Below are 24,000 nucleotides of genomic sequence, written 5' to 3'. Positions count from 1 at the left end.
ACTCACCTTTAAAGCAGGGCTACTCACCTTTAAAGCAGGGCCACGACACTCACCTTTAAAGCAGGGCCACAACACTCACCTTTAAAGCAGGGCTACTCACCTTTAAAGCAGGGCCACTAACCTTTAAAGCAGGGCCACAACACTCACCTTTAAAGCAGGGCTACTCACCTTTAAAGCAGGGCCACGACACTCACCTTTAAAGCAGGGCCACAACACTCACCTTTAAAGCAGGGCCACTCACCTTTAAAGCAGGGCCACTCACCTTTAAAGCAGGGCCACAACACTCACCTTTAAAGCAGGGCCACTCACCTTTAAAGCAGGGCCACAACACTCACCTTTAAAGCAGGGCCACTCACCTTTAAAGCAGGGCCACTAACCTTTAAAGCAGGGCCACGACACTCACCTTTAAAGCAGGGCCACAACACTCACCTTTAAAGCAGGGCCACTCACCTTTAAAGCAGGGCTACTCACCTTTAAAGCAGGGCCACGACACTCACCTTTAAAGCAGGGCCACAACACTCAACTTTAAAGCAGGGCCACTAACCTTTAAAGCAGGGCCACTAACCTTTAAAGCAGGGCCACTAACCTTTAAAGCAGGGCCACAACACTCACCTTTAAAGCAGGGCTACTTACCTTTAAAGCAGGGCCACGACACTCACCTTTAAAGCAGGGCCACAACACTCACCTTTAAAGCAGGGCCACTCACCTTTAAAGCAGGGCCACGACACTCACCTTTAAAGCAGGGCTACTCACCTTTAAAGCAGGGCCACGACACTCACCTTTAAAGCAGGGCCACAACACTCACCTTTAAAGCAGGGCTACTCACCTTTAAAGCAGGGCCACGACACTCACCTTTAAAGCAGGGCCACAACACTCACCTTTAAAGCAGGGCCACTAACCTTTAAAGCAGGGCCACGACACTCACCTTTAAAGCAGGGCCACAACACCCACCTTTAAAGCAGGGCCACTCACCTTTAAAGCAGGGCTACTCACCTTTAAAGCAGGGCCACAACACTCACCTTTAAAGCAGGGCTACTCACCTTTAAAGCAGGGCCGCAACACTCACCTTTAAAGCAGGGCCACTCACCTTTAAAGCAGGGCCACTCACCTTTAAAGCAGGGCCACTAACCTTTAAAGCAGGGCTACTCACCTTTAAAGCAGGGCCACAACACTCACCTTTAAAGCAGGGCCACTCACCTTTAAAGCAGGGCTACACCACTCACCTTTAAAGCAGGGCCACAACACTCACCTTTAAAGCAGGGCCACTCACCTTTAAAGCAGGGCCACTAACCTTTAAAGCAGGGCCACTAACCTTTAAAGCAGGGCTACTCACCTTTAAAGCAGGGCTACACCACTCACCTTTAAAGCAGGGCTACACCACTCACCTTTAAAGCAGGGCCACTCACCTTTAAAGCAGGGCTACAACACTCACCTTTAAAGCAGGGCCACTCACCTTTAAAGCAGGGCCACTCACCTTTAAAGCAGGGCTACAACACTCACCTTTAAAGCAGGGCCACTCACCTTTAAAGCAGGGCCACGACACTCACCTTTAAAGCAGGGCCACGACACTTACCTTTAAAGCAGGGCCACTCACCTTTAAAGCAGGGCCACGACACTCACCTTTAAAGCAGGGCCACTCACCTTTAAAGCAGGGCCACTCACCTTTAAAGCAGGGCCACGACACTCACCTTTAAAGCAGGGCCACTCACCTTTAAAGCAGGGCCACTCACCTTTAAAGCAGGGCCACGACACTCACCTTTAAAGCAGGGCCACTCACCTTTAAAGCAGGGCCACTCACCTTTAAAGCAGGGCCACTCACCTTTAAAGCAGGGCCACGACACTCACCTTTAAAGCAGGGCCACTCACCTTTAAAGCAGGGCTACACCACTCACCTTTAAAGCAGGGCCACGACACTCACCTTTAAAGCAGGGCCACTCACCTTTAAAGCAGGGCCACGACACTCACCTTTAAAGCAGGGCCACTCACCTTTAAAGCAGGGCCACGACACTCACCTTTAAAGCAGGGCCATGACACTCACCTTTAAAGCAGGGCCACAACACTCACCTTTAAAGCAGGGCCATGACACTCACCTTTAAAGCAGGGCCACGACACTCACCTTTAAAGCAGGGCCACGACACTCACCTTTAAAGCAGGGCCACGAAACTCACCTTTAAAGCAGGGACACTCACCTTTAAAGCAGGGCCACAACACTCACCTTTAAAGCAGGGCCACGACACTCACCTTTAAAGCAGGGCCACGACACTCACCTTTAAAGCAGGGCCACTCACCTTTAAAGCAGGGCCACGACACTCACCTTTAACCTGTGGGGTCTTAACAGGTTTTTTTCACGACACTGTGTCTCAGGGATTCTTAATATTTAAAAAACTCTGAATGTGTCATACCCTCCTAACGGGAAGAAACTCAGGTAACTGATGATATGAACCATTTTTACCGAAACCAAACACAAGTCTCACAAGAAGGGTCTAAGTGAGCCCTGAGCGAAAACATGCTAACGCACTTAGCACAAAACTCTAAGTATAAATCGATCCATATACTTATTGGATCTGCACAAACAATTTTTAGCTAACATGCTGAGATTCCATAGATTATAGAAATATAAGTATCATCACTGAGCAATCAGAACTCGTGACAGGGGAAGCAAACACAAATGATAATTGTGCAAGTCAAAAAAGAAAAAATGTGTCGTAAAACTGTGAAGTAACACATTTGACCTGGAAAACAGCCAGGCTTGGGGCTTAACAGGTTAAAGCAGGGCCACAGCATATAGATATATACATATATATATATTATATAAACATAATGAATAAGATGATTATATTTTCTATAAATTACATAAAATAAAAGCAGTTCTTCTTCCCGCCACTGGAGGCCACCCGTGACGTGACGTGACGTGACGCCCACCCGTGACGTGGGTGTAGCTTCACGCTTAGCTTCACGCTAGCCCGAGCTAACAGCTAGCCTCTTCAGACCGGCAGAGACCCTCCTCCTGCGGGACGTTTTCTCTCCGGTACCGGCTCTCCTCCAGACTCTGGTTCTCCCCCTCTCCGGTACCGTTCTCCTCCTCCAGACTCTGGTTCTCCCCCTCTCCGGTACCGGCCTCCTCCTCCAGACTCTGGTTCTCCCCCTCTCCGGTACCGGCCTCCTCCTCCAGCCTCCGGCTCTCCTCCTCTCCGGTACCGGCTCCCTCACTGCTTCTTCTCCTCCGAACAGAACCATGTCGGCCATTCAGCGGATGAAGGTGGCGAACGAGCGGCACAGCAAGAGCATCACCCAGCGGGGACACGTCCAGAAAACATCGGTACTTATTATTATCTATTTATATATACACTCTATGGTACTGAAAACACCAGTACTGTTGTATTATATTATTATATATTATTATATATTATCATATACAGTCTATGATGCAGAAAACATCGGTACTTTACACTTAAATATTTGTATTACACACTGACAGCTAGGCTAACGGCTAACAGGGCTAACATGCTAACCGGCTTGCTGATGCATGCATCACCACACATTACGTTATAGACATTACACCATAAACATCACACACATGGTGTTTAACATGCACAATAATCCTGATTTAATTCAGCTTTTAGGTTTAAATATCCGGGAACTAGAATACATCTTAGTCTGGTGTAGCTAGCATTAGCATTAGCAGCTACACTGTAGGAAGAGAGCCAGACTGCCTCCAGATATCTGTGTTTTTATTGTTTTTGCGTGTATACAGAGATATTTAATACAAATATATTACTTTATTTGTGTTCTTTACTGTTTGACACATGATCTTCAATTCGGCCCACATATAACCCACTGTTTTTGATAGTTTGGTGGGTTTTCATCCAGGCTACTTCCACATATCTGTGTTTTTTATTGTTTATTTGTGCATACAGAGATATTTAAGACATGTATATATTACTTAATGGGTTTTATTTACTGTTTTACAAAGGATTTTCAATTCGGCCTACATATAACTCAGTGTTTCCTGTGAGTTTTGTGGTATTTTAACCGGCTCTCCCGGTCCTGGCAGGTTGTAAACAGAGGTCTGAGACACAGAGAGAGTTCCATCGTGTCGTTCAATGCTAATTATACTCAAGACGAATTAAAGACAGGCTTGAACCCGGTTGGATAATAACCGCGTCTTGTATTTTTATCTCGTGTTTACTCTAGCAAACACAGAGGTCGGCATTAAATACACAGATTTCTAAAGGGAGTCTGTGGTTGGTTTAGCAGGCAGAGTGTGAGCCAATCACAGCACTGTTCATTAAACAGAAATACCGCTCTTAATTCGTTAATCTATTAAACTGAAATACTTTTTGTAAACTCTGCTGTTGTGTAGGTGTAGCCTGAACTATGGGACACATTTTGATCCTAAATATCTCGCTGTCTTCTTCCCTAGAGTCTTATGTTCTGTTGTCTTACATAACGTGTGTGTGTGTGTGTGTGTGTGTGTGTGTGTGTGTGTGTGTGTGTGTGTGTGTGTGTGTGTGTGTGTGTGTGTGTGTGTGTGTGTGTGTGTGTGTGTGTGTGTGTGTGTGTGTGTGTGTGTGTGTGTGTGTGTGTGTGTGTGTGTGTGTGTGTGTGTGTGTGTGTGTGTGTGTGTGTGTGTGTGTGTGTGTGTGTGTGTGTTTCAGCGGCCTGTGAACGAGGAGAAGTCTCCGGTCGGTCCCTGGCTCCTCGCTCTCTTTGTCTTCGTGGTCTGTGGATCAGGTGAGCGCACAGATATTTATTAAACAGGTGTAACCGGACAACGTGTGTTTTTGGAACATTTAATGGATTTATTTAGTTATTTCTCGATGAATAACTCTGTGAACAAACCTCTATCTAACATATTCAAGTGTTACTGAACCGAGAGGATTTACTCTGATTTTAATGTATTTCATTGCATTTTTGTGTTGCAGCAATCTTCCAGATCATCCAGAGCATCCGGCAGGGCATGTGATGACCTCTGACCCCGAGGAGCATGACCCCCTACACACACACAGACAGACACACACACACACACACACACACACACACACACACACACACACACACACACACACACACACACACACACACACACACACTCACTGTTCCTGTGGAGCTAATTTTTCTTCTTCTGTTTTTTTACGCACAGATGAGGCTGATCAGATATTGGTTATTGATTACTGTAGGTCGTTCCCGTCAGAATAAAACTACTTCCTGTCGGTGTGACGGACGGTCCGCTGACCTGAGATCAGAGGTTAGATTTACAGGAACAAGCTGCTGATTTATCTCAGGAAACACACTTCCTGTTTACATTTCACAATAAAAGTCCTCCAGCTGGCCAGGCTTTTATTGTGAAGACGTACAGGAAGTGTTGGTTTCCAGCTCAGAGGTTTCTCTTTGAGACGATCACTGTCAAAACATCAGGAATGAAACGATGTGTAAAACTTCTGCTCAAAGAGTTTTAATTTAGGGTTTTTAATATTATAGGAAGTTGATTTAATGACTTTATATCACACTGCAGACTTTCAAAATAAAGCAGGGAGGAAACGTCTGGAGGTAAAAGAGTCCGAAGGGTTAGGGTCAGCTTCACGTGGAACAGAGAAACAGATCAATAAGTGCTGCTTGAACCTGTTGGAAGACTATTCTAAGTAACTAAAGTAAAAGACAACATGTCATGATGTGAGTACAGTCAGATCTAATAACACGAGTTACTCTTCAGATGTTCATCATCACACGGTATTTATTATGAATGCACGCTAACAGTTAGAGAGGACTCCTTTCTTTACTCCCATTGGCTAACGCTCCACACGCTGGTGTCTAAGGGGCGGGACATCTCTAAGCAAGTGGACCACTCCCAGCAGAGCCGACCAGCTGACCAATCAGAGCCGACCAGCTGACCAATCAGAGCCGCCTGTGAATCAGCCGTTTGATCTCCTTCTAAAGTCAGTAGTGAGGACCTGTCAGCTGACCAATCAGAGCCGCCTGTGAATCAGCCGTTTGATCTCCTTCTAAAGTCAGTAGTGAGGACCTGTCAGCTGACCAATCAGAGCCGCCTGTGAATCAGCCGTTTGATCTCCTTCTAAAGTCAGTAGTGAGGACCTGTCAGCTGACCAATCAGAGCCGCCTGTGAATCAGCAGTTTGATCTCCTTCTAAAGTCAGTAGTGAGGACCTGTCAGCTGACCAATCAGAGCCGCCTGTGAATCAGCAGTTTGATCTCCTTCTAAAGTCAGTAGTGAGGACCTGTCAGCTGACCAATCAGAGCCGCCTGTGAATCAGCAGTTTGATCTCCTTCTAAAGTCAGTAGTGAGGACCTGTCAGCTACACCAATCAGAGCCGCCTGTGAATCAGCCGTTTGATCTCCTTCTAAAGTCAGTAGTGAGGACCTGTCAGCTGACCAATCAGAGCCGCCTGTGAATCAGCTGTTTGATCTCCTTCTAAAGTCAGTAGTGAGGACCTGTCAGCTGTTGCCGGGTAGATGGTGGAAAGTTTTTAATGTGAAGAGCTCGGCTCCACTTTTCTACAAAATAAACGTCCGATATTTTCTCTACGTCTCCGTCTCTGTGTGCTGCTGGGTTTCTACCATCATCAGATATAAGAGATTAGTCTGAATTTAACACAATAGGACCTATGTATTTATTTTGTATACTTATAAAACCTTTTATATGAAGTATTACATACATGTACTTATTTAAATAAAAAAATATTTAATGGGAATTTAAATTGATCTGTTATAAGAAATGTTGTCTATTTTTGTTGTTTTTTATTACTAAAATATAAATGAATGTGAATAAATACGTGAAATATGTGAACAATTTCAGAAAACTCAAAGAAATAAGTGAAAAATATAAAAAAAAATATGATCTTAAAAAAAATGTGAAAAATACGTATTTTTCGTAAAACATGTGAAAAATACGGAAAAAATACGTGAAAAACATTTCAACCATTTTTTTAAAATCCGCAAAAAAAATTTGAACAATTTTTGAAAATCTAAGAAATATGTGAGAAATATCAACATAAAAAAAGTGTGGAAAAAAAGATAATCTTAAAAGAAATACGTGAATATGTGAAAAATACGTATTTTTTGTAAAACGTGAAAAACGTGTGAAAAATGCGTGAAATTAGAAATATGAAAATCACCAAACAATCTTCATCATCACAGCTCCTCTTCATCATCACAGCTCCTCTTCATCATCACAGCTCCTCATCATGACAGCTCCTCATCATCACAGCTCCTCTTCATCATCACAGCTCCTCTTCAACATCACAGCTCCTCATCATCATCACAGCTCCTCTTCATCATCACAGCTCATCATCACAGCTCCTCTTCATCAACACAGCTCCTCTTCATCACAGCTCCTCATCATCACAACTCCTCCTCTTCATCACAGCTCCTCCTCATCATCACAGCTCCTCTTCATCACAGCTCCTCATCATCACAGCTCCTCCTCATCATCACAGCTCCTCTTCATCATCACAGCTCCTCATCATCACAGCTCCTCTTCATCATCACAGCTCCTCATCATCACAGCTCCTCTTCATCACAGCTCCTCTTCATCATCACAGCTCCTCATCATCACAGCTCCTCCTCCTCATCACAGCTCCTCTTCATCATCACAGCTCCTCATCATCACAGCTCCTCTTCATCATCACAGCTCCTCTTCATCACAGCTCCTCCTCCTCATCACAGCACAGCTCCTCCTCTTCATCACAGCTCCTCCTCATCATCACAGCTCCTCTTCATAATCACAGCTCCTCATCATCACAGCTCCTCTTCATCATCAGAGCTCCTCTTCATCATCACAGCTCCTCATCATCACAGCTCCTCATCTTCATCATCACAGCTCCTCTTCATCATCACAGCTCCTCCTCATCATCACAGCTCCTCTTCATCATCACAGCTCCTTTTCATCATCACAGCTCCTCATCATCATCACAGCTCCTCTTCATCACAGCTCCTCCTCATCATCACAGCTCCTCTTCATCATCACAGCTCCTCTTCATCACAGCTCCTCTTCATCATCACAGCTCCTCATCATCATCACAGCTCCTCTTCATCACAGCTCATCATCATCACAGCTCCTCCTCCTCATCACAGCTCCTCTTCATCACAGCTCCTCCTCTTCATCATCACAGCTCCTCTTCATCATCACAGCTCCTCATCATCACAGCTCCTCTTCATCATCACAGCTCATCATCATCTCAGCTCCTCTTCATCACAGCTCCTCCTCATCACAGCTCCTCTTCATCATCACAGCTCTTCCTCATCACAGCTCCTCTTCATCATCACAGCTCATCATCATCACAGCTCCTCTTCATCACAGCTCCTCCTCCTCATCACAGCTCCTCATCATCACAGCTCCTCTTCATCATCACAGCTCCTCTTCATCACAGCTCCTCTTCATCATCACAGCTCCTCCTCATCATCACAGCTCCTCATCATCATCACAGCTCCTCTTCATCATCACAACTCCTCCTCCTCATCATCATCATCATCATCATCATCACAGCTCCTTATCTTCATCACAGCTCCTCATCTTCATCACAGCTCCTCCTCTTCATCACAGCTGTCTCTCTGGAGCTTCACGTTTTTATTATATATTATTATGAAAGTGTGAGAAATGTCATTTTGTAAAGATTATTGAAAAATCCCAGGAAAATATTCGAAACAAATCAGAATTGTTGTAATTGTTGTTATTGTTGTTGTTATTATTGTTATTATTATGATTCCCGCCCCTCGTCATCACGCAGCCCCCGCAGAGACGTGGTGACGTCACAGAGAGAAGATGGCCGTGCTGAAGGCGGAAGGTAAAGAAGCTTAAAAAGTCTCTATTTTTATTTAAAAAAAGCTCCTTTTATATTTATATATAAACCGGGTTATTTAGTCGGATATCTTGAAGGTCCACAGCCCGCAGTCTGACCCGGATTAAAGAGCTGTTTCATCTGTTAGCATAGCATGTTAGCTGAGCATGCTAAGCTAAAATGCTAAAAACATTATTTATTTATATTAATAAAAAACTGAATTAATGTGGCTCGTTTGTTTTGTTCAGCCTGTAATGAAGAGGATGTGGTGGGAGCTGCTTGTGTGTTAAAACGTGTTGTGTCGTTGAATTACAATATAAAAAAGCGGAACTAAGAACCGTGCTAACGTTAGCTTAGCGGACCGCCGGGGGGTGCTGAGCTCCTGAAGCCGGGAGAGAAGCTCCGAGAGGCGGGGAGACAGCCAGGAGAGACCGGGGTCTGAGCCCGGCCTCCTGGAGCCCATCTCTGGGTGTAATAATATTGTCTTACATGGTGAATTCATGTTAAATCTTTATTATTACATTTTTTAATTCACATTAATTATAATTTCAATAATGAAAAACAACAACAATATTTTTTACATTTGATTTATATTTAAATATATTTAATTGTTTCTTATTATTCAGATCTATTTAAATTCCCATGAAATATTATTTTATTTTAAAAGGATATTCAAATATCATTCATATAATCACAAAACATAACTTTGAAAATAAAAAATACAAGTTTTTCATCATATTAGTGAACTGTGTGTGTGTGTGTGTGTGTGTGTGTGTGTGTGTGTGTGTGTGTGTGTGTGTGTGTGTGTGTGTGTGTGTGTGTGTGTGTGTGTGTGTGTGTGTGTGTGTGTGTGTGTGTGTGTGTGTGTGTGAGATAGAGAGATAGATACTGTGTGTGTGTGTGCTTATTGATGTTTATCAATCAGTGTTTGGATCCTAGTCAGGTGTATAGAGATCACACACACACACACACACACACACACACAGTGTTACAAATCGAAAGTGTTGTGTAACTGAACACACACACACTCTTCATTTAAAGTGGGTGCAATTTCAGCTGTTGCTAGGCAACAGGGAGCTATTGGAGGAGTGTGTGTGTGATGCTGGTTTCCTGTTGCAGACCTTGTTTCCTGTTAATCAGTGTGGAGTGTGTGTGTGTGCGTGTGTGTGTGCAGAGGGGCAGTGTGGGCGGCCGCGCTGAGGCTCCTCCCCTGCATGGACTCGTCGTCATGAGCAACAAGGAGATGGTTTCCACGGAGACAGGTCAGTCTCACCTGTAGACACAGACAGCTCTGTTGCCACGGCAATCACCTGTCGCTGATGACGTCATCTCCACTGTGTGTGTCATCGTTATCTGAGTCACATTATCAGCGCTATATTTACATTACTAATATATTACTCTGAGAAAAAAAAATCATAGTCCACAAGTTACGATGTGTGTGTGTAATGTGTGTGTGTACGTGTGTGTAGAGAGTAAGGGCCAGAGGAAGGTGTTTGTTCCCAACAAGCTGCTCGAGTGTCTCCCTCGTCTCTCCAGCCTGCCCAGCGAGCGTCTGCGCTGGAACACTAACGAGGTGATTATAGTTTAGTCACTATCATTTCATAAATATAGAAAATTAATAACCTTTATTTTTAAAGCGCTTCCATTTTTAATCTTTATTCCCAAATATTTTACTATATTTTCTTGATATTATAAATTCCTTTTATATTTAGTTTGTCTTTATTTCTAATCATTGTTGTGTGTGTGTGTGTGTGTGTGTGTGTGTGTGTGTGTGTGTGTGTGTGTGTGTGTGTGTGTGTGTGTGTGTGTGTGTGTGTGTGTGTGTGTGTGTGTGTGTGTGTGTGTGTGTGTGTGTGTGTGTGTGTGTGTGTGTGTGCAGGAGATAGCGTCGTACCTGATCTCCTTCGACAGACATGACGAGTGGCTCTCCTGCTCCCTGAAGACCAGGTCCTCCCTCTGAATTTTTTTAATTATAATAATTGTTGTTGTTTATTGAGCAGCAGCTGATGTGTGTTCCTGTGCAGGCCGAAGAACGGCAGCATCATCCTGTACAACAGGAAGAAGGTGAAATACAGGAAGGATGGATACTGCTGGAAGAAGAGGAAGGACGGGAAGACAACCAGAGAGGACCACATGAAGCTGAAGGTCCAGGGCACCGAGGTACTGTTGTTGTTGTTGTTGTTATTATTATTAATCACATGAAGCTGAGGCCTGAGGCCTCCCCTACGAAGCCGGTTCAACCTAACCTGGATATGTTTGAGTTAGCCGGTTGGCCTTATCCAAAACATACACGCTCTCGCTAAGCGGTCCTACGACGCGGGTTATCAAGTGGATCGCTCAGGCCAGCCGTGTCCTATCTAGTTAGGAGCGTTCACATGAAAGGGGTGGTATCTGGAGCATTTGACCCAGTGTTAGTTTTGGCAGCTGTTTTTGATTTAGTCTTAGTCTTTAGACGAAAATGGTTATTAGTTTTAGTCACATTTTAGTCATTCCTATCCTTCATAGTTTTAGTCTAGTTTTAGTCGACGAAAACTCAAAACGTTTTAGTCAATGAAAAATTACATTTTAATCAAAATGTTTTCTCTCTTCAAACCAATTCAGTTAGGCAAATACAGGTAGGCCTATCTGAAATTGGAATCAATGTGACAGTATCAAGTGTTGAAATTCGTAAAGCAACATTTCACTCATAACACTTTACTTGTGTAATATCTAGGGATGGGTATCGTTAAGGTTTTCTACGGTACTACTAGTCTTATCGATACTGCTTATCGATCCGGTACTTTAACGTTATTCTTGTATTTACTTTTTTGTTATTTTTTAAAGGGAAAAACTAACAAATTGTTAACCGAATTAATTGCTTTATTTAAATGTGAAATAAATGAAATATAGATAATTATGTTAAAATATTGTACTGTACTTGAGTACAATGTTGAGGTACTTGTACTTTACTGGAGTATTTAAATGTGTTGCTACTGTGTACTTCTACTCCACAACATGTATTTAATACCTTTAGTTACTTTACAGATGTGGATGAATGATGTGAATCAGACTTTAGTTCCACCTGGAGTAAATCCACAAGCTACCCTGCAGTATACAAAGTCATTCAAACTTGAAGGACTCCAGCATGTGTCCCACTCCCTTCTGAACGCTCCAGCGTCCCCGGCAGATCTCTTTGTGCCGCTGCAGCGTGTCTGTTAGGCCCCGCCCCCCGCACACAGAGAGACACAGGGAGATCGCTCTTCTGGAGTGAAGAGAAGTTTTTCGTTATCAAGAATCTATTTTTAGCTTGTCATCGTCTCGTCTTAGTCATGTAAAAAAGGTCGTTGACGAACATTTTTCGTCATAGTTTTCGTTGACGAAATTAACACTGATTTGACCAATCACAAACATGGAGAAGCTACTGACAGCGCAGCGTCATACTTCCTGAATGAAAAGTCAACTATAATATTAGACATATAAAGAAGTTAAACTTTAAACATCCAAGACTTAAACACTTGATCCAGGATCAAAGCCACATAGCTTCACCTGCAAGGTGAATACAGCTGGTAACAGAACAAGTGTTTGAATGCGTACATGAACAGGTTTATGATATCACTACCCCGTCTAAGACACCATCTGACTTTCATTACATTTGACTCGAGTGTTTCCTCAACTTAATGTGTTGCTTCAAATAATCCTTCTGCATACAGTATGTGACACTGTGAGTGTTGCACGGCCAGATACGGCTCAGCTGACTCAGATAAGGAGATATATGATACATTATGATGTGATATGCCGCGGACTGTACTTAATGTTACTCTGATCCGGTTACTTATGTTGTGGCAGATATTTAAGTAAGCTTTCTTAACTCTAATGTTCTAATAGTCAGATTGCTCTGAAGATGGGAGGTGATATTCTATTAATGTTCACGTTCACACAGTCGCTGATTTTTGCCGGCCGTCTTTCCTGCAACGGCAGCTTTTCTGTATTTCCTTTCTCCTGTAATATGACTTGATCGCTTTAAACTCCGCACACTGAGCTCTGATTGGTCAGCAGGCAGTGCTTTCACTGAGTTGATCTCTTAGCCCGCAACCTAACCTGCTCCGGGGCAGGTTAGCCGCTCAGCATCAGTTACCATGGAGATCTAGCCCGCTAAAAAGAGAACCAGCTTCGTAGGACCGGAAACCCAGAGTTTTCCCTGAAGTTAGCCGCTAAGAGAACATCCTGCTTCGTACTACAGGCCTCAGGCCTCAGGGCACTGAGGTACTGTTGTTGTTGTTGATGTTATTATTATTAATATTCCTGCACATTTTTAATCATTTATTTATTTACTGTCTGTGTGTTTCAGTGCCTGTACGGCTGCTACGTCCATTCCTCCATCGTGCCAACATTCCACAGACGATGCTACTGGCTGCTGCAGGTACACACACACACACACACACATACACACACACACACACACACACACACACACACACACACACACACACACACACACACACACACACACACACACACACACACTCACACTCACACTCACACTCACACTCTCTCACACACACACACTAATGTTAATGTTATGTTGATGTCTCGTTTCGGTCATAACGCCATTTGCTGGTTTCAGAGTTATCTAACCGACCGTACTCAATGCGTCAGGCTGGGTAGCACTGTCTCTGACCCTGTCACCTTGGAGAAGGGAGCTCCACAGGGCTCTATTTTGGGGCCCATGCTTTTTTTATTATATGTAAATAATATTTGTAATCAGATACAATTTTCTTCCTATCATATGTATGCTGATGACACTATTGTATATTCATGTGCTCCTTCTTTTGATATGGCCGTTTCCAATTTAAAATCTGATGTCATCACGCTGCAGCATGCACTTCTTGATTCTAAACTGCTTTTGAACAGCAAGAAAACCAAAGCAATGCTTTTTACTCCCAAGTCAGCGTTTTCTTGCCTCTCCATTGACACCCTTGAGGGCGTCTCTGTTGAGTTTGTCGATACCTACAAATATCTGGACTTTTGGTTGGACAGAAATCTGAACTTTAAACACCACATTCTATCAAAGAAATTGAAATTCACTCTTGGCTTCCTTTTCAGACTTAAATGTTCTTTTTCAACTTCATCCCGTAAAAGGTTGGTCTCTGGCTTATTCCTGTCCCAGCTGGACTACGGTGATACCATCTATAGATTAGCCTGTCCCACTGTTTGGACCAAACTCGACCCACTCTACCATGCTGCACTGTGTTATATATCAGATGCACCCTATAGGACTCATCACTGCTCACTGTACAGCCTAACTGGATGGTCCTCACTTACTATGCGTAAGTAAGTTATTCATGTATAAAGCCATTTTAGCAAAGCCTCCACTCTACATATGTGCCAGATCGGCCCCAGTTTGTGACTCTCACAACCTCAGACCCAGTGCCTGGATACGGGTCCAGGCTCCTGCTGTGCAGACTGAGGCTGGAGAAAGGAGTCTTTTTCATTATGGTCCTTGGTCTTGGATTGACCTTCAATCACGCCTCAAACTGAGGACACTTGTTTCAATAGCATGTTTTAAATTGAAGTTGTCTGAAGTCCTTACCTCCAGCGGCTCCTGCAGTAATAAGCAGTGCACCTTTCTTACTGCCCCAATGTGCTCAATGTAGGGACTGCTTTTCCTCTTTTGTTTACTTAGTTATGCTCTCTGTATTTTATATGTTTGTGTTCTGTGTAACGTTGCTGCCTTCTTGGCCAGGTCAGCTTTGAAAATGAGATTCTATCTCAATGCAGTTTATCTGGTTAAATAAAAAATAAAAACAAACACACACACTCTCACTCTCTCTCACTGTGTGTGTGTGTGTGTGTGTGTGTGTGTGTGTGTGTGTGTGTGTGTGTGTGTGTGTGTGTGTGTGTGTGTGTGTGTGTGTGTGTGTGTGTGTGTGTGTGTGTGTGTGTGTGTGTGTGTGTGTGTGTGTGTGTGTGTGTGTGTGTGTGTGTGTGTGTGTGTGTTTGCGTGCGTGCGTGCGTGCGTGGCAGAACCCCGACATCGTGCTGGTCCACTACCTGAACGTGCCGTCCCAGGAGGATTCTGGGAAATGTAGTCCGCTGCTGTGTGCTGTTAACGAGCGGCACGACAGCCTGAGGTGGAGCAGAGAGGAGCTGCTGAGCCAGCTCAAACCCATGTGTACGTACTAATACTGCGTATACAAATACATCACATACTACATGTACTAATACATTTACTGCAAGTACTTCTGCTATATATATATATATATATATATATACATATATATATATATATATATGGTACTTTGTTGTTGTTCTTCTGTTCACATGCAGTATTTTAATATATTTTATACGTCTACCAGGCTGTTTGTTTGCGTACTTAATACTACTATCGTGCACTAATTGTGTACTTTTAGTATTTGACAGTACTAAAATGTATAGTACTAGCAGTCAGTTTTAAGTATTTTAAAGTACTAACGGCCAGTATCTGTGTATTTTCTTGTACTAACAAGCAGTATATCAGTATGTTTAAATGTGCAGTATTTGTGTAATTTTTTGTATTATTGTGAATATTTTAGGTATTTGATGTAACTCATGTTTAGTACATATGTGTGTTGTTGTTGTGAAGTATGTATAAGTACTCACTGGCAGTATTCAGTCCACAGTATGAAGTGCTCTCTGGGCTCGGGGGATTTCAGCATCGAAGATCTGGTTCAACACATCCTGGAGAGACAGAGAACCAAACCTCAGCCGCGCACACACACCTGCCTCTGCACCACTGCACACGGTAACACACACACACGGTCACACACACACACGGTCACACAGACACACACACACACACACACACACACACACACACACACACACACACACACACACACACACACACACACACACACACACACACACACACACACACACACACACACACACACACACACACACAGACACAGACACACATACACATGTTATTGTTACTATTCACTGTTGTTGTTTGTCTCAGTGTCTGCAGGAGGGAACATTCCTCACCGCTGTAACAGCACTAAGCACCGCATCATCTCCCCCAAACTGCCTCCCTCCTCCTGCACCTCCTCCCCCCTGTCCTCTGAGGGGGGGGGAGGGGGAGACAACAAGCTGCCTCACCTGAGCAGCCCGGCCTCCTCCCCCTCGCCCTCCAACACGTGAGTATCTCTGTGATACAGAAGAGATGTATTTTATTATCTACCTAATTCTACTCACCTGCAGTATTACTCTACTCTCATCTGAGCCTGTATTGAGCTAACAGGACTAGTTCATCCAGAGCCCCACACTTCCCTGGTCACCGGGTGGCATCCTTACCAGGTGGCATCCTTACCAGGTGGCATCCTTACCAGATGGGGTCCTCACCAGATGGGATCCTCACCGGGTGGGATCCTCACCGGGTGGGATCCTCACCGGGTGGGATCCTCACCGGGTGGGATCCTTACCGGGTGGGATCCTTACCAGGTGGGATCCTTACCAGGTGGCATCCTTACCAGGTGGGATCCTCACCAGGTGGGATCCTTACCAGGTGGCATCCTTACCAGATGGGATCCTCACCAGGTTGGATCCTCACCAGGTGGGATCCTTACCAGGTGGCATCCTTACCAGGTGGCATCCTTACCAGATGGGATCCTCACCAGGTGGGATCCTTACCAGGTGGGATCCTCACCAGGTGGGATCCTCACCAGGTGGCATCCTCACCAGGTGGCATCCTCACCAGGTGGCATCCTTACCAGATGGGATCCTCACCAGGTGGGATCCTTACCAGGTGGCATCCTTACTGTAAGGATGCCACCATGTAATACATGGTGTTATTCTCACCAGGTGGCATCCTTACATGGTGTCATCCTTACTAGGTGGCATCCTTACCAGGTGTCATCCTCACCAGGTTGCATCCTTACTAGGTGGCATCCTCACCGGGTGGCATCCTAGCGGAGATGAGGACCCCCCCCTAGAGGATGTTAGGTCCACTGTGTTTATATGCTTATTTATACAATATGTGTGCTCATGCTAACATCATAAGACAAAAGTTGGTTCCGTGTTGTGTGTAGTGAGAACGCGCTAGAGTGAGGGGGGCCCCCAAGCCAAAGCTCGCTTAGGGCCCCCAAAAGTCTAGGGCTGGCCCTGGGTGGCATCCTTGACAGGTGGTATCCTTGACAGGTGTGATCCTTACCAGGTGGCATCCTCACTTCTCTCCTTATCCCTGAGGGAGACGCCAGCCACCCTGAACTTCTCCCCTTATCCCTGAGGGAGACGCCAGCCCCCCTGAACTTCTCCCCTCATCCCTGAGGGAGACGCCAGCCCCCCTGAACTTCTCTCCTCATCCCTGAGGGAGACGTCAGCCCCCCTGAACTTCTCCCCTCATCCCTGAAGGGAGACGCCAGCTCCCCTGAACTTCTCCCCTTATCCCTGAGGGAGACGCCAGCCCCCCTGAACTTCTCCCCTCATCCCTGAGGGAGACGCCAGCAGCCCTGAACTTCTCTCCTCATCCCTGAGGGAGACGCCAGCCCCCCTGAACCTCTCCCCTCATCCCTGAGGAAGACGCCAGCTCCCCTGAACTTCTCCCCTCATCCCTGAGGGAGACGCCAGCCCCCCTGAACTTCTCCCCTCATCCCTGAGGGAGACGCCAGCTCCCCTGAACTTCTCCCCTTATCCCTGAGGGAGACGCCAGCCCCCCTGAACTTCTGTCCTTATCCCTGAGGGAGACGCCAGCCCCCTGAACTTCTCCCCTCATCCCTGAGGGAGACGCCAGCCCCCCTGAACTTCTGTCCTCATCCCTGAGGGAGACGCCAGCCACCCTGAACTTCTGTCCTCATCCCTGAGGGAGACGCCAGCCCCCCTGAACTTCTGTCCTTATCCCTGAGGGAGACGCCAGCCCCCTGAACTTCTCCCCTCATCCCTGAGGGAGACGCCAGCCCCCCTGAACTTCTGTCCTCATCCCTGAGGGAGACGCCAGCCACCCTGAACTTCTGTCCTCATCCCTGAGGGAGACGCCAGCCACCCTGAACTTCTCCCCTTATCCCTGAGGTAGATGCCAGCCCCCCTGAACTTCTCCCCTCATCCTTGAGGGAGACGCCAGCCCCCCTGAACTTCTCCCATCATCCCTGAGGGAGACGCCAGCCCCCCTGAACTTCTCCCCTCATCCCTGAGGAAGACGCCAGCCCCCCTGAACTTCTGTCCTTATCCCTGAGGGAGACGCCAGCCCCCTGAACTTCTCCCCTCATCCCTGAGGGAGACGCCAGCCCCCCTGAACTTCTGTCCTCATCCCTGAGGGAGACGCCAGCCACCCTGAACTTCTGTCCTCATCCCTGAGGGAGACGCCAGCCACCCTGAACTTCTCCCCTTATCCCTGAGGTAGATGCCAGCCCCCCTGAACTTCTCCCCTCATCCTTGAGGGAGACGCCAGCCCCCCTGAACTTCTCCCATCATCCCTGAGGGAGACGCCAGCCCCCCTGAACTTCTCCCCTCATCCCTGAGGAAGACGCCAGCCCCCCTGAACTTCTCTCCTCATCCCTGAGGGAGATGCCAGCCCCCCTGAACTTCTCCCCTCATCCTTGAGGGAGACGCCAGCCCCCCTGAACTTCTCCCATCATCCCTGAGGGAGACGCCAGCCCCCCTGAACTTCTCGCCTCATCCCTGAGGGAGACGCCAGCCACCCTGAACTTCTGTCCTTATCCCTGAGGGAGACGCCAGCCCCCCTGAACTTCTCCCCTTATCCCTGAGGGAGACGCCAGCCCCCCTGAACTTCTGTCCTTATCCCTGAGGGAGACGCCAGCCACCCTGAACTTCTGTCCTCATCCCTGAGGGAGACGCCAGCCCCCCTGAACTTCTGTCCTTATCCCTGAGGGAGACGCCAGCCACCCTGAACTTCTCCCCTCATCCCTGAGGGAGACGCCAGCCCCCCGGCAGAGAAAACCCATCTCGGCCGCTTGTATCCGCGATCTCCTTCTTACGGTCATGAACCATCCTTCCTTTGCCTTCTGGCTCAGCTCTCTTCTCGTCGGTGCGGTAAAGCGACTGCAGTACCGCTCCCACTGCTCCGATTCTCCAGCCCATCTCACGCTCCATTGTTTCCTCACTCGAGAACAAGACCCCGAGATACTTGAACTCCTTCACTCGGGGTAAGGACTCATTCCCTACTTGGAGTGGACAGGTTTCCTGCTGAGAACCATGGCCTCAGATGTGGAGGTTCTGATCCTCATCCCAGCCGCTCCCCTCTCGGCTGCGACCCGATCCAGGGCATCTGAACTGCTGTTTGGTGCACACCCAGTCAGCTTCCCCCAGAGACCGCAGGCGCAGGGGTCCACCCTCTCGTCCTCTCTCTCGTGAACTCCTGCAAAGCGGCACCTTGGGCAACTCCGGAGAAGAAGAGAGCCTCTGCTTTCACTGCCACCCTTCTGGCACCCGACCCCATCGCTGTTTCCCGTCGGTTGCCCGAGGGACTAGTGGTCTATTTCTATAGTATATATGAGCACTATCTGTGTCCTTTATACACTATGTGCACCGTCTGTGTATTTTATAGAACTAGCATGCACGAACAAGTCTGTTACGTTAGCCTAGCGCTGATCCACACACTCAGTATCATCTGTTAGCCTGTTAGCATGTTAGCTCATGATGTTCCTGATGACCTCACTGTATATTCTCTCCCCCCGCAGCTCTCCCTCCCCCCCGCAGCCTCACAGAGCCTGCCTCACAGTCAGTAAACATGGCAACGGTTTCTACGGCGACCTCACCACCGTCGCCCTGCCTCAGAATGCCGTCATCGTCATGGCAACAACCGCCATCCCCCCTCCTCCCCCCCCTCCTCCCTGCTCTTCTCCCTCCCTCTCTCTCTCTCTCCTCCCCCCTCCTGTGATTGGAGGCCTGCTCCTCACCCCTCCTCCCCCCTCTCCTCCTCCCCCCCTTCCCTCCTCCCTCCCCCCAGCCTTCGACCCAGCCTTTGACCCAGACTCCTTCCTGAACTCCCCCAAACAGGGGGAGACTTACGGAGGTCCTCCCCCCTCCTCCTCCCCCCCCGTCGCCCCCCTCTCTCCCCCCTCTCTCGCCCTCTCTCTCTCCCCCACCTCCACCCCTCCCTCCTCTGTCTCGCCCCCTTCCTCTCTCTCCTCTCTCTCTTCTTCCTCCTCCTCCTCTTCCTCCCCCCCTTCATCCAACCGCCCCCCCACCCTCTCGCTGTCTCCCTCCCCCGGCCTCCTCCCCCTCTGCCTGCAGCTGGGGGAGGGGGGAGATAAAGAGGAGGAGGAAGGTGATGATGATGAAGGCAGAGCTCCGCCCACAAAGCTGGCCCTGCTGCAGGTGAGAGATGTTACCTGTTGAAACACTAACTGCGATACTTCATGAAAAACACCTGAACACATTCCTCTGCTTCTACCTGTGTGGTCCAGACAAGCCGTGCCCCCTCCTGCCCGTCTCCACGGCAACACACAGGAAGTAGCTCTGCGGCGCTCCTCCTGGTTTGTCAGGACTCAGCGAGCCAGCCGGCCAATAAGACGCAGCCGGACGCTCAGATCTATGAAGACCTGACCGAAGCCCCGCCCCCTGCCGCCGTCGCCATGGATACGGCTCCCGTGGCCCCGGTGCAGGTGAAGGAGGAGGGGAAGCGGGGCTTAGAGGATGCCCACATGGAGGAGGAGGCGGATCCCCGCGGGGGGGAGGAGCTAGACATCTCCTTCGACAGCTCCTTCCCCGACCTCATCTCTGACCTCATCACCGAGGAGGCCCCGCCTCCCGTCGCCACGACGGCCATGTTCCCAGCAGGGGTCCGGTACATGGTGCCCCCCCAACCCTCCCCCTCCTCCTCCTTCCTTCCCTTCCCTCCCCCCCAACCCTCCCCCTCCTCCCAACGCCTCGCCGCCATCACTGACTTCTCCCCCGAGTGGTCCTACCCCGAGGTGAGTTACCGTGTAGTACACACCTCACATACTTAATATACACTACCCCGAGTTGAGAAATCTGAGAGCTACCCAGTTACCGTGTACACGTACACATTACATCACATGTGATTTAGCTGAGGCTTTTATCCAAAGGGACTTACAATAAGTACATTCGACCAACAAGATACAGCCAGGATAGCAAACCCACGTGTTTCTGCTGATGGGAACTTGGGTCCCCCTCGCAGTGCGGGTGCAGCGAGCTGTTTGGCTGATGCAGAGCGGAGTGCACGTGCTGGGGTGTGCGGTTTAACCATGTCCTGGATGTAGGAAGGGCCAGATCCATTCACAGCATGGTACGCAAGTACCAGTGTCTTGAAGTGGATTCTAGCAGTTACTGGAAGCCAGACGTGCATGTGGGTGGGCCTGGGCCATTCCCATAGACCCCCATGTTAACATGCCCAACTTTACAGCAGAAAAAAACATGTTTCTAGCCTGGATCCGATCAGACTTATTCTGGATATAGTTAGATTCCACCTTCATGACAATGGAACGCATTTTTTTAACACGAGTAAATGAGTAAGTAAAGTTAGTCGTGATTTCTTAGGCTGCATTCGCACCTAATAGTCCGCTCTCTGGTGCGCACCAGACCACAGTTTGTTCCATTGCTTCACTTTTCAGAAGGTTTGGTTTGCGTTCACACGGGCAAAACTCAAACGGACTATAAACTTTAAACACAAGTCATGTGCACGGAAATGCTGTTCATCCATTGGTCAGACATTAAGGGGTGAAAACGCAAATCCCTGCAATTTCTAGCGGAGCCTCCGCCATGGAGCATCGGCAGGTTATTCTCATGCTGCTGTTAATCTGGAGATCAACAGACACTAGCGGCCCGCGCATATGATTATATAATCAGACAACGTCCGTTAAAAAACATTATAACACAATGAGAGACGTTCTGCAGTCAGGAGGGCGTTTCACCGACGACAGGTGTTCTTACTTTTATGTAGCTGTCGGAGAATTGTTACTTTACACGACACTGTTCAGCACTTCATTCTGCTTCACTCTTTAACTAAACAACCGCGGATGTCTTGAAAGACTCTTTTGCTAAAGGTTTTGAAGATATCCGCGTTCTTGTAAATACTACGCTTCCTGTGTTTTGGTGCGGACTGCGTTCACACCAGCAATGAACCGCTCCAGAGTTCACTAGCAAGCGCTCGGAGACCACCTATTTCAGCAGACCAGAGTCCGGTTGTTTAGTTCACTTCAGAGGTCTCGGACTGTGTTCACACCGACCCAAATGAACCGCACCAAGCACCAAGACTGTCAAGGATGAACAACCTGTAGCCCGAGCCAGTCATGTGTAGGGATGGGTACCGGGCCCCAGGGCTGAATTATTAAGGACCGTGGTACCATTAAGCTCCGACGTTATCGGTCGGTACTGGAGGGAGACATGTAAAACATATCTGTCATATGTATTATTGCTACACAAACATTATATTGCAGTTTTAGTGTCGCCCACTCCGTTTCTATGCAAAAAGACAGCAAAATGCGTCGATGATTATTTGTAGTATTTCAGATCTCTCTCTCCCGCCTGCTTGTGAGGGGGCGGGGCAATTTACACACACGCAGCTGCTACATGCAGCAACACACACACACACACACACACACACACACACACACACACACACACACACACACACACACACACACACACACACACACGGAGGAGATGGCGGGGAGGAGATGGCGGAGAGAAGCGCTCCGAGGTGTGGTTAAACTTTACCCGTCTCGATGCTCGTTACCTAAAGTGCAATAAGAGTTTAGCATGTAAGGGCGGTAACACGAGCACTCTGTCTAAACATTTATCAAAGTGCTCCACATCCAGACGGAGGAATGCACCGGGTTCCACTGTCTTTCTAGAAGCTCTGTAGCCCCACCCACGAGTAACGTTTCCACGTCAGGTGTTATGTATGCTAGCAGCAACACACGGAGTTAACTACATTATACAAACATGGGTTAATGATTAGAGGTAACTGAGTTATTTAGTTTGTTAAAGTTTCAGCTATTCTGTTTACAGTTCTGTCATCACATTATTTAATACGATTTGTTCAAACATTGTTGTTTCTTTTGATGTGAAATATTATTTATTTAATTAAAATAAAAAGCAATGTTAATTTTGTTCACAATTTGTTTAGTGAGTTTACCTTTTTTTCTCAAAAAAAACCAATAAAAGTACTGTTAAAGCACCGGATCGATAAGCGGTATCGATAACAGTAGGCCTACCGTTAAAACCTTAACGATACCCATCCCTAGTCACGTGGATGTCAGTATAAAGGCCCAGATACACCGGCCCGAAATCGACAGTAAATGGGAGTCGGGCCGAACATGAGCGTGGGCACGCCCTATTTGGAGTGGTGTGCTCCGCACCGTCGGGTCTTTTCTTGCCGATTCAACATGTTGAATCAACATGTTGAATCGGCGTCGGGAACACCACCGGAAGTCGGACAAAGGGATAACACTGATTGGCTGTTCAGCTAGCGAATCAGTGCATGAGAAGCGTTAACGGAAGTGAGGGAGGTAAACAAATTATTTCAAATGGAAGATGGAACACACACGGACAGCTATTTCACCTCATGGGTTTATAGAGCTCCTGTTCGTTCATGTTTTCAATGGACGAGAGTGAAAATGGAAAGAAAAACGCTATTTGTTGTTTGTTTATATCACGGAGTCTGTTCTTCTTCTCTGTCTTCCGGTTGTTCCGGTTGTTGCCTCTTTTGAATGATGAATACACACTACCGCCGCCTGCTGGTAAGGAGAGTTATTGCCACTCACGCATACGCAGTTCATACGTGCTCGGCTCGGATTTGCGGTGTGTTCCAGAGCGCGAAGTCGGCAAATACGCAGGAGAGTCCGGCGACGCAACCGTCGGTGTCGGCGTCGGCGACTTCTCAACTGTCGGGCCGGTGTATCTGGGCCTTTAGGAGCATTCTGAGGCCGCCGTGCCTATGCTTTTGTTTTCACTGCTAGTTTATGCTAATGTTCAATTAGTACATTAAAAAATCATTAAAATCATTAATGAAGTTTCAGCTCAGACCCCACGCTTAGTAAGTCTCCCCCTGGCCCGCCTACATTTCTCCAGGCCCACCCACACAATAATTCCTGGCTACGCCACTAGTGGGAACATTTAGAAAGGTTGAAGCCCAGACGAGCCGCTGCATTCTGGATGAGCTGCAGAGGTCGGATTAGGGCTGCTCAATTAATCGTATTTTAATCGCAATTACGATTATGGCTTGCAACGATTACGTGAACAACGTAATCTTTTTTTTTGTTTTTGTT

At 47.2% G+C, this 24,000-nt stretch overlaps 2 protein-coding genes across 3 annotated transcripts in view; both read left to right on the top strand.

Annotated features, from left to right (window-relative positions):
• Positions 1–3,112: 3,112 nt before the first annotated feature.
• LOC307031123 (stress-associated endoplasmic reticulum protein 1) lies at positions 3,113–6,538 on the top strand. Its single transcript, XM_079667905.1, has 3 exons — positions 3,113–3,319; positions 4,659–4,734; positions 4,926–6,538. The coding sequence occupies exons 1-3, from the start codon at positions 3,236–3,238 to the stop codon at positions 4,964–4,966; spliced, it is 201 nt and encodes a 66-aa protein (XP_079524031.1). The 5' UTR covers positions 3,113–3,235; the 3' UTR covers positions 4,967–6,538.
• A 2,129-nt stretch (positions 6,539–8,667) lies between these two features.
• Positions 8,668–24,000, top strand: part of camta2 (calmodulin binding transcription activator 2) — a 40,611-nt gene continuing 25,278 nt past the window's right edge. For both annotated transcript variants that reach the window (XM_079667884.1, XM_079667883.1), the window contains exons 1-11: positions 8,668–8,800; positions 9,969–10,056; positions 10,264–10,367; positions 10,674–10,741; positions 10,819–10,954; positions 13,122–13,193; positions 14,798–14,945; positions 15,426–15,554; positions 15,774–15,951; positions 19,447–20,086; positions 20,176–20,682. In XM_079667884.1, the coding sequence (XP_079524010.1) occupies positions 10,023–10,056; positions 10,264–10,367; positions 10,674–10,741; positions 10,819–10,954; positions 13,122–13,193; positions 14,798–14,945; positions 15,426–15,554; positions 15,774–15,951; positions 19,447–20,086; positions 20,176–20,682 (2,016 nt within the window). In that variant the 5' untranslated portion in view covers positions 8,668–8,800; positions 9,969–10,022. The remainder of the gene's footprint in view (positions 8,801–9,968; positions 10,057–10,263; positions 10,368–10,673; positions 10,742–10,818; positions 10,955–13,121; positions 13,194–14,797; positions 14,946–15,425; positions 15,555–15,773; positions 15,952–19,446; positions 20,087–20,175; positions 20,683–24,000) is intronic.

This window comes from Notothenia rossii, assembly GCF_949606895.1.
Source record: "Notothenia rossii genome assembly, chromosome: 3".
NCBI lineage: Eukaryota > Metazoa > Chordata > Actinopteri > Perciformes > Nototheniidae > Notothenia > Notothenia rossii.
Note: the sequence above shows the minus strand (reverse complement) of the source record. Positions and strands in the feature narration are given on the sequence as shown.